The sequence below is a fragment of the Phoenix dactylifera genome, chromosome 4, assembly GCF_009389715.1.
Source record: "Phoenix dactylifera cultivar Barhee BC4 chromosome 4, palm_55x_up_171113_PBpolish2nd_filt_p, whole genome shotgun sequence".
NCBI classification, from domain to species: domain Eukaryota; kingdom Viridiplantae; phylum Streptophyta; class Magnoliopsida; order Arecales; family Arecaceae; genus Phoenix; species Phoenix dactylifera.
Window position 1 is genome coordinate 11,524,377 of NC_052395.1, and position 15,188 is coordinate 11,539,564.

General features: G+C 39.6%; 1 protein-coding gene across 1 annotated transcript; it reads right to left on the minus strand.

Annotated features, from left to right (window-relative positions):
• Window positions 1–2,439: 2,439 nt before the first annotated feature.
• LOC103722689 (ras-related protein RABA1f) lies at window positions 2,440–8,121 on the minus strand. The gene is made up of 2 exons (XM_008813330.2): window positions 7,635–8,121; window positions 2,440–3,234 (listed from the first exon to the last, which is right to left on the minus strand). Exons 1-2 carry the CDS (start codon window positions 7,850–7,852, stop codon window positions 2,802–2,804), a joined length of 651 nt encoding a protein of 216 aa, XP_008811552.1. The 5' UTR covers window positions 7,853–8,121; the 3' UTR covers window positions 2,440–2,801.
• Window positions 8,122–15,188: the final 7,067 nt, after the last annotated feature.

Here is a 15,188-nt window from a genome sequence, read left to right on the forward strand (position 1 = left end):
TATCGAAACCACCCTCCGGTTATGTCTCATAAACTAGGACTCCTCCACTTTCTTCAGTGCCAGCAGATCCATGACCACCATAGCCGTCATCACTGCTGCTCCAGGACTCCTCATCGACACTCTTTATTAAGGCTGCAGGTGCCTTTTCTTTTTCTTTTTTGGTTTGCAAGGCAGCTGCCTTCTTATCCTTCATGCCCCTCTCTGCTTGGCTATGTCGCTCTCCTGACCGAGTCGACTGGGTGGCGTAGTGGCCTCGTCCGAGTATCTCTCGATCATGTCTTTGAGAAGATGTCTCGGACAAGAAGTCGTGGTGACTGGCTCCCCTGCGGCTGTGACTGATCAGCTATAGAAATGTGTGGAATATTGTGCTCGGCCCATTGCCCTACATTGACTCTAGCCTCGTTGGCTATGAAGCTGGCCAGTCGTGGAGGCAATCCTAGCTCGTCGAGTTCCGGCTTCTCCTACTGGCCCATAAGCCATTCGATCATAGGATCATCATCATCATCAACGAAAGCATTATTGATTAGATCTGCATACTTGAGCTCCACTTTCTTCTGAATGCACTTTAGCCTCAACCTCCGATTGTAGTGGACATATACAAGGTTGTTGGGTGCTTCTGTGTCAAACGTTCCTCTACTTGTTGTGGATAAGGGCGAAAGTGAAACATTTGCGCTCATAGCTACTCGAGGAGATCGTTTGGAAGAGGATCCGGATAGCTAGCCGCTTAAGATTTTTTGCGGAGAGCCCAAAATGAATCCACCATTCAGCTGCAAAAATATTGATTTAAAATAAATATAAGATAGTATCATATTAGTAACCATGTAACGTCAGATGAATGTCCTCCTGATGGGTAACATGCCTGGATTCATAGTTGTCTTACTCGTGACAGTTGCCCACTGTCCAAAGCTGTTGCTACCCTCTCTAAATAATTTAGTCTGTGAAAAAGAACCGTAGAAGATGACGGTTAACTTACATATGCCACTTAAGTCAAGTTACCTCTTCTAGACATGGAGCCGCGACTTCTGGATCAAACTCCATCTTGTAAATGACATAACGCAGAGCTGTTAAAAGTTCGTCATCTATACCAATTTCAGCTATGTTGTACTGAAATCAGAGGTTCAGATAGTATGTTATACATAAAGAAGACCGTCTTAATAAAATTATACAAGTGCAAGAGCAATCTAATTTTTAATATTCTTGCTTACATGCTAGATGCAAGTTCCTACTCATTTGGTAGTCTCACCGTCGCTCAATGATGTCGATGTACTCCTAGGCATGGGCTGGATCTGCCTCGTTGATCTGAGCTTTTGCCCTCTCCATCATGTAATACAGAAAATTCATCTAAGGGTACCTCTCGCTACATATATTTTTTGGGCCCTCGGGCATGCATAAAAAGTTACTTATTTCTTAATTTTTTTCTAAATTTAGGCCTAAACTACTGTGCGCATGATCACATCAAAACTTGAATAAATGAACACCAAATTTTTATATAGAGTAGCTTGCATAGCCCTAAATACATTTTTGATTTTATATTTTTTAATTTTTTTTAAACAATATTTTTTAATCTAAAAATATATTTATAATTTTTAAATATTGTATATAATTCAAAAATTAAAATTTTTTATGTCAGCATATACTTAGTCCATAGATCTACAACATATAAAAATACTCAAGGCCAGATCGAAAAATTTGGCATGATCTCCTCTTATTTTTGCAATTTTTGAAGGTCCTACAAAAAAAAAAGGAAAGAAAAAGATAGGAAAAAGGAAGCACACCTTATTTATCCTTGGCTCTTCCTTCTGGTAGCCTGAATCAATGTTGTAGATTTTTTAGAAAAAAAAGTCTTGAATCCACTCACATGGTGTTGGGAAGGCTTTCTTCGACCTTCCCCTTCAAGGGCGTTCAGCTTTTAAAGCCGACGTCATGCCATAGCGGGATGTCACTATGAGCTGTGGCAACCCCCACAGGGGCCCCAGATTCGGTGTGAACTGCTAGCGAACCGAGCGGTTTGCACCGAATCCAAGTCGAACTGGATCCGTCCGGCTGCTCCAATCAAGTTCTAGTCATCTTGGTTTGCATCGAATCCGAGTCCCTGGTTCCGTCCGGCTCCAGTCGGTTCCAGCTTGATCCAAGCAGGTTTCGGCTATTCCAGCCCTTAGGTGGCCGGAACCGTTTTCTAATGGCGAACCAACCCAGTCGGAGACCGGGTCAGTTCAGTTTAGGCGGAACCGGCCGGTTTGGCTCGGTTCAATAATCCTTGCTTCCAACAAACAAAATAATCAGCTTTATTTAGAAATTTTAATGGAGGATGATCATGCTTCAAGTTTCATACAATTTCACAACTCAAGGATGCAAAAGCAAGCTTCCATTTAGCAAGCAGTAAACAAAACTCAATTCATCTTAAATGCATCATTACCTAGCAGGGGATAAAAAGCCAAGTGACCAACCAATCATTTAGCCATAGAAATTTTTTTTTAACGAGCGCAGGGTATCCAGGAATCCAATAACTGAATGCAACAGAAGCTTGTGTTAATCAAAAGTAATAGCAATACATTGAATGAGAAGCAATAGTCTGAATGCAACAAAATAACAGACTGCAAATATGAAATCCTATTCTTTAGCCATCTCAGGCAAAGTCTAAACCTCCTCAAACCATGTCATGACCAGCAAAACTTCTGTGCAAAGGAGAAGCGTCTTTTATGTGCCATCCCAACAGCATCCTTGTATCAACAGGTCCGGCAGCATTTGAAATTCTCCAGTGTTTCCCTAGATTACAAGATCAACTACCTTGTTTCCCAGGCCTAAGCTGAGCAGCAACCGACTTTCTTCACAGCAGATACATCATCATTGGCTCCCACATTAATCATCCGACCCTTGGGCAATGCTGCTGGATCATCACCAATATCGAGTGCCTTCCTGCTGACCACACAATATATCTGAGCGAGCACTTCAGTGAAGGCATTCTCCACATTCGTTGATTCCAGAGCAGATGTCTCCATGAAGAAGGTGTTCTCCCTCTCAGCAAAAGCCTTTGCATCTTCAGTTGAAACTGCCCTAAGGTGGCGCAAGTCAGCTTTATTCCCAACGAGCATTATTACAATATTGGAATCTGTGTGATCCCTAAGCTCCTTTAACCATCTTTCCACATTCTCAAACGTGACGTGACGAGTAACATCATAGACAAGGAGTGCGCCAACAGCTCCTCGATAATATGCACTTGTGATAGCTCGGTATCTATTGCAACAGGAATAAATGAACACAATTTGTCAATAAACTGCATCTAGGAGGATAATATCACTATCTAGTAATAGCATTGTAAGTCAATAAATAACAAGAATGTGAGGATTGGCTTAGAATGAAGGTAACTGTAAGAAGACTGAATGACAGTAAATTTGCCTATATAAAGAGATATAGCTCAGATTTCAGAACCCAATCTCTCTTAAGTAGCACTAATTTATGTAGGACATATCTGACACAATCCAAAGTAAACATTTAATTTCAGCAAATCATCTGGAGATCATTTGCTTGTGCTAAATGAGGCTTACCTCAAGTTTACATGTTATGCATGCATGCCCTCCATTCTGAAACACCCACTTAGCAACCTAAGCCATTCTTTCTTCCCAGACATCCCAAAAATTTTTCTCAAATGATGATGTTCATGTCCATTCATTTCTCCATAGCTTCAAATTATTTTAAAGAAATATTCAACTCTTAAATAATAGATAATCATGAAAACTGCATACATGCTTGGGTAATTCTCCTCTTGATTGGTTGGGCCTTACAAAGAAGCATAAAGAGCATTTTCCATGACTAGATCTACCATATAAAAAATTAGATTTCAGGTTTTTCTTTCCAACCAGCGCTTATTGTCTTGGATGGATAACATTAAAATGTTTTTCCAGATCAACTTCCTCGTTATTGTCTCACACTTTCAAGCAAGTTTGTAAATCCAGTGGGATGGGGGTACCCCTATTTCCCCACGGAATGGGACGCCCTGCTGTCCCACCCTACCTCGGCAGTCCCATCATGCATCCTAATAGATATCCTCCATCTTTTTTCCTTTCTTCCTTCCTCTTTCTTTCTTTATTTTTTCTTTTTCTTCTTTCTTTCCTTCTTTCTTTTTCTTCTACGTTCCTTTCTTTCCTTTCCTTTGTTTTTCTTATTTCTTCTTTTATTTATTTTTCCCTTTTTATTCTTCTTTCTCATTCCTTTCTTCTTTTTTCCTTCCTTTCTTTCATTTTCTTCACCCTTTCTTTCTTTCTTTCCTTTTGTTTCTTCTTCTTACCATTCACTTTTTCCTTTCTTTCATCTTTCCTTCCTTTTTTCCTCTTTCCTCTTTTTTCTACTCTTCCTGCATGAAGAAGTTTTGGAGTCCGGAACCTATCCTAGTCCCGTTTTCTCACAACAACAAAACGGGACAGCCTGAATGCCTCTCCATCATGGGATTTAAAGCTTGCTTCAAAGTGACTTCTTTTCTTAAGCTGGCCCTAATTCGTTTTTCGAAAAAACATAATGAATTAATCTTTCTAAAATCCATGAGGATCTAGCCAATACAATATTGGTTTTTGGAAAATGACATATAAGAAGTATAAGCTAACACATATAAGACAGTAAAAGAAAAATTTAGGCTTTATCCATATAAAACCATAATACTGCTCTATTTCAAGAATACGAATCAACTCAACTGTAAAAAAAAGACAAAACAGATTGGTCAAAACAAATGTGCAGTGTCTAACACATAACATGACTAGTTTCTGTATTTTTCAATATTATCGTGCCAGATCCTTAAGCTTAGGTTGCATTAAAATGACACCCCCAATTTGCATTCAAAAACAGTTGTTTGTAATTAAGAACTCATCACTATGCATCAAAGAAAACTAAGAATTCTATGGCATCACCAGGTATAACATACCACATCAAATAAAACATTTTAAGGATCTAGAACTAAATATCCTTTTTAGAAAAATGTGACTAATCAATTTTGCTGAAATGCTTAAATATCTAGCCAATACAATATTGGGATTTGGAAAATAACAGAACTATAAGTTAATGAAAATAACAGAACTATAAGCTCATACATATAAGACAATAAAAAATAATTTTAGATTTCATCCAGAAAACCTCCATACTGCACTATTTCAAGAATACAAATGAACTCAAATGTGAATGTTGACAAAACAGATTGGACAAAACATGTGCCCAGTGTCCAACACATAATATGACTAAGTTCTGTATTTTTATTGTCATGTCAAACCCTTGTAATTGATAGCAACTCATCACTGTGCATCAAATCAAACTAAGAATTCTATGGCATCACCCAGTATGACATAACCCCACCAAATAAAACATTTCAAGGAGTATCTCATAGATCCTCTATCCGTCTTTCTTCATGCTGTGTTCTAATTATTGAACTTAAAGATACTTCTTAATCATCTGATTATGTCAACTTGAATCTTCAAGTCACAGATGTTATATCCATCACACCTTCTTGGAGAATGTCTAATATACGATCATCCATCAGAGTTCAGACATCAAAGTTGCATGGTCAGAGTTGATGGAGGAGAGGAGAAGAAATATGTAGGAGTGATACTGGAATTAGTGCAATTGATTATTATAGAAAAGAAGAAGCATTTAATAGGATTCAAGGTTTTCAGAAATATGAAACTAATTTGACATTACAAAATATGATGGTTTAACATGAATAAATTTTTCTAGCATATTTTTTCTCATTTTTTCACAGGTACACTGAGATCTTTATGTTTAACTATTTTTTGGTAAAAGTTATCCTATCTCAACAATTTAATGCTGAGTGCACATACCACTTCTTTCTTTATTCATTTCAACTAAAGGCATACGCATCTTAATATAATTTTTTAACTGAGCTGAAGATGGAAAAGGAAAAATGCAAGGAATGATCAAATCAAAGTACTTCACGCTATGCAACATAATAGATTTGGAAGTACGACAATCATGAAAAAAGAATTTTCTTCCACTACTAGTGTCAAAATGGGACCAATGTTTCATCATAAACATAATCAAAGATCTCCACAGTATTCAATAAAATTGACATTGAGTCAAAGCCAGCCAATTTTAATGCGTTTATATTAAAAGTTGCATACAAGTTGATGTGATGTAACATGGATTAGAATAAAACAATTAGCCGTTTAGGATTTGATTTGATTTTTGTATGTAAGCCATTTTTTATTCTTATTTGAGGGAAAACTGCTTTGTTTTTCAAAGTGCAGAATATGATTGCTGAAGGGGGGATAAGCAAATGAAAAATCAAATGAGAAGAAACTCCATCTTTTTTCGGGTTCAGGTTGCACAAGGAGCCCAATTGAAAATCAAGCCTTCAAGTTTACAAATTTTCATGGTATTTACTATTTATTTTCCTCATTAAGGACTTCTACAACATTCCCAAGAATCATAGCATTCCTAAAGCACATATAATTAAAGACAACATGTGAGCAATTAGAAAGAGCTAGGATCCAAAACCACTGATTACAATTTTCTAACTTGGATGCCAATAAAGATCAAGACTATGTCCTAGTACAACGAAGAAATCCTTCTAAATGATCACCATCCATCACCTTTAACATAGTGCCAGGTTCTTGGTTACTAGATTGAGTATCCAGCCTGCCAAACAAAACCAATTCGAAGGGTGGTGCTTCAAGAAGGCTACATGAAAAAAAGGCATCTCATTGCATGAGGCTCCCGCTACTGCAGGGTTTGGAAAGGGTTGGATGTATGCAACCTTACCCCCTTCCATGTTTTTAGCCCATGACACCCAGGTCACCATGGAGCAACCGTGCCATTGCGCCAAGGCCCGCTCTCATTTCAAGCAAGCTACGTACTAGTATTTTTATAATAAATGGAGAAATATTTAGATTCTATAGAACTATGCATGTAAATTAGGCTGAGATCGAAGATTGCTTACTTTGGTAGGTGTTCCTCATATGGCTAAAGGGCAAGGGAAGTCATTGAGTTCAATGACAACAGAAAGAAATTCTTCAGAAATGATCAAGGAAGCTCATCATCCCGAAGTGATGAATCCCCTTTCCCTTTTCCACCCTTTCGTATCACTTTTTTGGCTCTTATTTGATCAAGTTTGGCACGATCATGTCATTATCAAGTGCACCACATATTAGTTATACAACATAAAAACATCAAAGGGGAGGCTCCCATCAGGTTATAACCATCCTAATTTTCAAGGAAAGACAGTATTTCAGACATCAGGACTGATTGCAATTTTTTCCAGCCCTCAGAGGATAAGAATTGACCCGAAAGGATTCCAAAACCAATTCCTTATTCCCTTATTCTGCAAAAGCTAACAGATATCGGAGAATTCCACCAGACAGCAAACCGCGTACAGAACGCCAGAAATACCCAAAAAAACAGAAATTTTCAAACAAGAAATGATACAGAGCACCCTAAACTTCCATCAAAACATCAAGAAATTAATGGATCTTGCAAACTAACTCACACCTCGTGCCCGATCTGAAGCCATGGCATCCAAAACCAATCAAACTAAACAAAAAACGAATGAAAAAGAAGCTAACACCCGAGCCGACGAGATCCGATCTAGATTGAGCAGAAGCAAGAAAGGAGGAGATCGAGGGAAGAAAAATTCGGACCTTTCTTGGCCGGCGGTGTCCCAAATTTGGGCCTTGACGACCTTGTCGTCGACGTGGATGCTCCGGGTGGCGAACTCGACGCCGATGGTGGACTTCGACTCGAGGCTGAATTCATTCCTCGTAAACCTCGATAGCAGGTTCGATTTCCCGACCCCCGAGTCTCCGATCAGCACGACCTTGAAGAGGTAATCATAGTCGTCGTCCGCCCTATACGTCATTCCTCCTCCTCCTCCCCCCCCCAAAACCACCGCCTCCGCCTCGCTGCCGCCGCCGCCTTCCTGCCCTCCTCCGGCGACCAGATCCGAGCTCCCTCCGCCGCCCTTCGTTCGTCTCAGAAGAAGAAGGCACCGGTCGTCGCTTTCGCGAGGATTCTTGGCATCGAGAGAGAGGGAGAGGGAGAGACGATTTGAAGCTTTGAGTGCAAGAGATGAGACGAAAGACAGATGGCGTATCTCGGTTCGCTCTCGCTGAGCGCAAGGAGTTTCGAAACGGATTTGGTTACGATGATCCGACGGAACTCTGTACTCTAATTTATAAGCAATCGGTATCGTCGGAAACGTCGGTACACGTCAACAATTACTTTTTTCGTATTGCCCCCTATCGAACTTAAAATTTGAAAAGGTAATAGTTTTCTTGGCAGTCCATGAGTTAAGTTTGCGCGGAGTTAGAAAGGCTACTTGAGATTAGGTAAGAGACGATCCAGCGAGACGATGGCCGATTGGGTCAAAATAGAAGGGCAATGGATCCTATTTAATATTTGATGTGGTCTGAGTCTAGATATGTATATCTGAATTAATTTAGTTAATCTTCAGATCTGATTAGGACCCTCATGTAGAAGGGATCATAAATAATAGTTTTCATATCTTCAATAGTTTTGACAAAAAAGATCATAAAAATGTTTTTGAGAGTGTCAATGGAATAACCTTCGATGTCCGCTGTGTGGTAAGGGCAACGAGACTGTCAATCATTTGGTCGTTCTTTCCCGTATTTCCAACGATATCTAAGTTTCCTTACTACAAAACTTTCATGTTTGTCAAGTGCTAGCTATGGTTCTAACTTCGGGATTATCCTGGCAATTACAATATTGATTTTGGGATAATAGATTATTGGTATGTTTGGAAAGAAAAAAATAAGAGAGAATTCTCTTCCGAAGCTATCTTCTCTTGTTCACACCACATTGGTTGTCTTGTTATTATCTAAAAATTAATCTTTTGTCATTAATTCCAAGCTAGAACTTGATCTCAGTACACCTTTCTTGCCGGACTACTTCCTTCAATTTTACCCCACCCCTTCTTTCTTCATCATTTCATCTATCACCTTTTGCTCCTCTAAGTGCATTTTTTTAACTTGCACCAATAGTCTCACTCGGCAAAACTACTTTTTCTATAACATTAAATACTAGCCTAGGCGAAAAGGCAATAAAAAATTTGTTCATAAAATTGAATTTTCTATGGATAAAATAAAATAAATTACTTACTCCTTCTTTTTGCCAAGAAGATGACATCCCCTGATTAGTTTATACTCATATGTATCAACTGAAACTAAAAAATATTATCAATCGCCTCATGCAGATTGGTTTTAGTAATTGGTTTCGGGTACTCGGTGTGCGAACTATTTATATTTAGAATATTGCTTTATACATATATCACCAAAGTCGTTTATAAATTCAAACTTCATGAGGGGGTGACGCACAAAAAGACCCAAATTGTCCGATTTTTAGGTTTGTGAGCGTCTTTAGCTGACACCAGAGTTGCTCACCAAAGCGGTAATGGGATGACCACAGATAATAATAATAATAATAAGAAGAATAAGAATAATTAACGGCAATGTCAGGTCAAAATCCTGAGTTTCCAACGACCCTTAAATCTAAATCCCGAGTTTCCAACTACCCTTTAAAAGGAGTCAAAAGCTCGTTGAAGTTTCTTGTCTTCCCATCAGAAGCACACTACCTAACTCAGAATGCACGGTTTTTGTTATGATTTTGGAACCTCTCCAACTCTTTTGTCATACTTGTCAATATTGACACCAAGATTATCGTAGTTTTCTTTGTAAAGTTTTATTATTCTCTTTACAATCTTCTTGCCAATTCCCGATATTGAACCTTGAATAACCTTTATCAAAGAGAAGATGGTACAAATTGTTGGTTGGTTCCCATTGGCTGGTTCTCCACTTTTCCTAAATCATAGTCACCAAACATGGAGCTACAGTTTTAGGTGACTCAAATTCGATCGGAGGCCCAGGAAACATGATTCGACCCAATATACAACGATGCAAGTTCAACATTTTCTTTTTTCAACATGATATGATGCGTAGCTATAGATCAGAAACTAAATATTAATACGAAAAGAATATATAAAATTCACAAGCAAACAATCCTGAAAAATAGAGGGAAAAAGAAAAAGTGCAGTCCATTCGAAGTTATCAGTTTGTCTTCAGCTTAAACTATGTTAGCCACTAATCCTGATTCATCATGAATTAGTATTATTCCATCAAAATGTAACTCTTAACGATTACGTAGGCATTTGATGGATTGTTATGGCAGCACGGGATCATCATAAAAGCGCTAATAACAATAAGATCAATCAGGGTCGTCCCTCGTTTTGGGTCGGCTCATGGCTACCTCACCCGGCTTGAGTTCTAGATGGGCTGGGTCTGGGAGTCATTCGACTGGGCCGAATTCGGCCTTGTAACCATGGTTGACTTAGATTAGGGCTGAGCTAGCTCCCAGCACTTTATAAGTCCAACAATCAGTTCTTATCCAGCTAGAATCAAACTGCAGCCTGCATGCGCTCATGCTTTTTTTCATGCATGTCATATTCATCAGCCATCGGAAACCCATTAATCTCTTATGCTAGGTAACTGTGAGCAATCACCAACTTAGATCCGACACTCGGGCCTGGTCAATTCAAGTTTAATTTGTCGGCGGATCAACCTGACTCGACATGAACCAATTACAATAAGTCCAATGGAACGACATCGTCTGCCAACATGCCTCCCCAGTTACCGCGATGCTACAATTTCGTTGCCTTTATCACTGTGAGGACCCATGCGGCATGTGTTTAGTCTCACATCGGTTATTCACTGGGTAGATCTTGAATACTTATATAGGATCAAGAAATCCAAATAATACCTTCCGGCTAACCATTTTGGGTAAGATCATAGGTTGTTACATATGATATCAGAGTCAGGTTTATGTGAGGACCCGTGTGGGCGTGTGTTTAGTCTCACATCGGTTATTCGCTAGGTAGATCTTGGATACTTATACAGGATCAAGGAACCCAAATAATACCTTCCGGCTAGCCATTCTGGGTGAGGTCATTGGTTGTTACAAATGGTATCAGAGCGGATCCGGTCCATAACCTATGTGGACTAGGGGACACTGCAGCACGGATCCATTGGGGTTCACCACGGGCCAATCGTGGTGTTTGTAATTAGATTTGAACCCTTAGCCTGACGAGGACGTCAGGGCTTGAACGGAGGAAGTATGTGAGGACCCGTGCGGGCGTGTGTTTAGTCCCACATTGGTTATTCGCTGGGTAGATCTTGGATACTTATACAGAATCAAGGAACCCAAATAATACCTTTCGGCTAGTGATTTTGGGTGAGGCCCTGGGTTGTTACAATCACTTAGAAACTATTATGCCATGAGCTTGCAACCAGACCAAGCATAGTCTGCAAGCCTGGAATTTACTGTCAGAAAACATGGGCATGAACCACAGCACTTCATACAAATCAGGACATGCCCAGCTGACTATTTATTACTGTAGACATGGGCTCAGTTATAGCTCTGGGCCCATTGAGTATATTTATATGGGCGTGGCCATTTAAAACCCTGGGGCCCAGCTAAGCAGTGGGCTGACATACAATACATTACAGTAGTACTGACGAACACAATGCAGCTAGGGAATGCTTTGAAGTTTCAAAGAAACCATTTTTATATGATAGTTCCCCCCTTCCATGATAGGAAAAATAGAAGATCACACCAACCATATCATTGGAGCAATGAAGGATATATAAAAAAGAAGAAACCATGAAACAAATAAGTAGTGGATAAAAGACAGACTGATAGTCCACTAGTTCAACTTTCGGATCAAATAGGAATAATTAAGGGTGTTTAGGAAAAAAATTGGAAGTGTCTGGATATCAAAAGATTTTAAAGAAACTAATTTAAGTAGTATCTCTTTGGAAACATCTGATAAAATTGGAACTAATATAAGTAATCAACTAAAATTCATCGGCATATATCCATAGAATGGTGATGCAGCAACAAGCTAGACAACCTTTAGATTGGCACTTAAGTAGTTATATAAAGAGGTGGAGGCCAAGTAAACCTGATCATTAGAGAGGATTGTTCATTAGTTTAGCATTGCGCATCGATGTACTAAAGCATGAACAATGATGGGAGAGGCAAGAATTCTTCAATATTTGTTCATGCAGTTATTTATAAATTTCACCAGCTTTCCTTACAGAAATCAAGCATCACATGTTGCAAGCTATGCTCTTTTGTTTTTGATTTTTCTTCTTTTATTTTTGGATATACACATATCCATGTTTGAATTTCAAGTTCATGGAACAAGAAATTTTAATATGAATGTAAAAATAAATGAGTTGTAAAGACACATGCAAAACATGGGTCCCACGAGGGCAATGGAGCCCTTCACTCCCTGTGGCAGGTGTGGGGACCAAACGACGCAGGGCAGCCTTTAAGGCGCTCGGAGGAAGCGGGTCTAGCCGTCTAGGAGCCTATTGGACCTAAGACGTGACATTATAGTCTTACATTAAACCCTAAAACTTTTGGCGACAAACCTACCATTTGAGGGTGCTTGTCGGTCAAACGCTCGTTTGGTCCGCTGAAAAATTTTCTGCCGCCCTCTTGCTGTGGAACTGCTGTTGACCTACTGGCTACTGCAAGTTTTAGTTCATGTATCTCTGTACGCAGACTATATGGTATAGACTGCAGAGGTCTAATGATGTACGCATGAATTCGAATTCAAAACATAGATGAGAGGTTGATAGCATAGGCAAAGTTTAGGCCCTTTTTCCTACTGTTGAGTGCCACAGCCCACAAGCATACCCAACTCAAGCACCTCGCTGATGTGGCCGGAGAGGAATGGTGCAATTCACGGGCTAGCCAATTGTGTGAAACCACATCAGCACCATTTAGGATGGATAACTAAGCATAATGTAGAAGTTTTAGGGTAATCTACACTACAAAATAATTTATCTTTTTTGGTGCCTTTTAGAGTCAATATCGATGTTTGTAAGTTTCGGTAATTTTGGCGACGATGCTTTTGAAAACGTCGCAAAAGCATCGGTAGGAGGGGAGTGGAAATTTTTTTTGACGACACTTTTTTATAGCGTCAGTAGAAATGGAAGTTTTACTGATGTTTATAAGCACCGGACTATCTTAGCTTCCGTCGACACTTATAAGCATCGGTCTCTGTCGAGCAACCTCATATATACAATACTCTTTCAAGAATTGAAAGTCTGGTGTCTATGAAAAAGTATGATCTGATATGGAAATTCAAGCTTGGAAATATATTTGTTTTACAAACTCCATCAATGAGATGCTGCAACAAAAGAACATATAATATGATCTGGGTGTAAATTATAATAAATTACATATAATCTCATCAATGATGTTTCATTTACAAATTACAATAAATTGCAAAAAAAATTCTAACTCCATCTGGGATTTCATTTACAAATTACAAATTACATCACCATCCCCATCCCCATCTGGGGTTCAATGATGTTTCATTTACAAATTACAAAAGAAATTCCCTAAGCCTATCCCCAACCACAAACAAAATATAGACCGATGCTTACCAACATAATCTCATCTCAGGATGTTTCTTTTCTCCCCTATTTTTACCAACAAAAGAAATAAAAATTAGAAGCAAAAGCCCCACGGTTGAGTATCTCTTTGTACCTCATGATGGAGTCCAGCCGCAGAAGCTCGAGCTGTTGCCGGAAAAGGTTGATGAAGTCGTCGGCGCGGGCGTCCACCTCCCCTCTTGCATCGTCCTCCTCCTCTACCTTCACCTCCCACCACCCGTGTCGTCCTCCTCTTCCTCCGCCTTCACGGCCAGCTTCACCGGCACCTCCCCCACTGTCAAGCACACGTTCGACTGCATGTGGATGAACTGGTGATGCTCCTTGCCGGCGGGATCAGCCTCTAGGGCATAGATCGCCTCCACAGCCTCGGAGACGGCGTGATCCAAGGCTAGAATTTCCATCCTCCTCCTCCTCCTCTCTCTCTCTCTCTCTCTCTTTGAGCGGCTAGATTTCTTTGGAGGGATTGGGTTTTTTTATAACGAGATTGGCAGTAGCGTCGTGGGGAGTCTGACGACGCTTTTAAGCGTCGTCTGGCCCAATGCGCTTTCCTCCTCTTTGCCTCCAATGACGCTTTTAAAAGCATCGTCAAAACATTTCTTTTCTTTTCTTTTTGCCTCCGACGATGCTTAAAAGCGTCGTCTTACCGTTTGTTTTCAACAATGACCCAATTTAGCATCGTCTTAGTTTTATTTCTGCTGATGCAATTTAGAAGCGTCAGCAAATTTTGGCGCTGGAGCCAAAATTATCCGACGCTTCTACCTAACATCGGCATGTATATGTCGGCATTGCCTCTTTTTTCCTGTAGTGCTAAAGGAAAAATAATTATGGTATGCTAGTATATGTTTTGTACAAGAGCTAATGACTATGTTTGTCGGTCATATAAAAGGTTTCAGGAAAGATGAAAAACCAAAAACAAAAAGTGCCAAGTTGTTATGTGTTAACTATTCAATTCGGTTTTTCATATCAAATTTGTTACCGAGGCATTATAAGCACATTAAAGTGGAAAGGTCAAAACCCAAGGATCCACCAAAAATTTCTCATATAAACTGGAATATCTCAAAGATAGTTGTTTTAAGATTCCAGCAATGTTAAACCTTGGTAGATATCAATATAATCTCATTGTAAGATATTTAGCATTTACTGCATTTTTCTAGTCTACTCTGGATTTTAGTGTGTTTGGCAAATTCAGGTTTCTAACAACAATCCACTTTGTTGGTGCGGTATTTGATTTGGAAGCATGGATCCTTTGCAGTGCACGTGCACAACACCGCAGAGTGTTGTGCAGCCGTGGATAGCCGCCATCAAGACGTAGACGGCCATCAAACAAGATAGTCCACAAGCACATCTCGTGTTATACACGGATAACACAAATTGTCTTGTTGGATGGCCATCTATTTTCTGTTGGCGGATATTCAAAAATACACAACACTCTGCAGTAGGTGCATGGAGGTTCCATATTAGAGCATAGATGCCAAAGGATGGTGCTCCCCCATGTTATTCTGAAAATGAATGAAAGAATGAATTAAATAGCAGTTGGTATACAAGGAAGTGGAGATTGAAGGGGAGACATTTTTTCTAGAGTTTATGACATGGGTATTGTTGAGGAACCAATGCAGGTGGTGCGGACACCGATGCCAAAGTCATCCGTCACTCGGGTCTACGGTCACCGCAGGAGGATGATCCAGCAGCTTGATTTTATTTTGGATTGATTTTATA

What these genes read in the sequence shown, in the direction of transcription:
- LOC103722689 (XM_008813330.2), bottom strand. Translation starts at nt 7,852, where the DNA reads ATGACGTATAGGGCGGACGACGACTATGATTACCTCTTCAAGGTCGTG. An exon ending in GACACCGCCGGCCAAGAAAG is followed by an intron (nt 3,235 to 7,634) that starts GTCCGAATTTTT and finishes CTGTTGCAATAG; the next exon opens with ATACCGAGCTATCACAAGTG.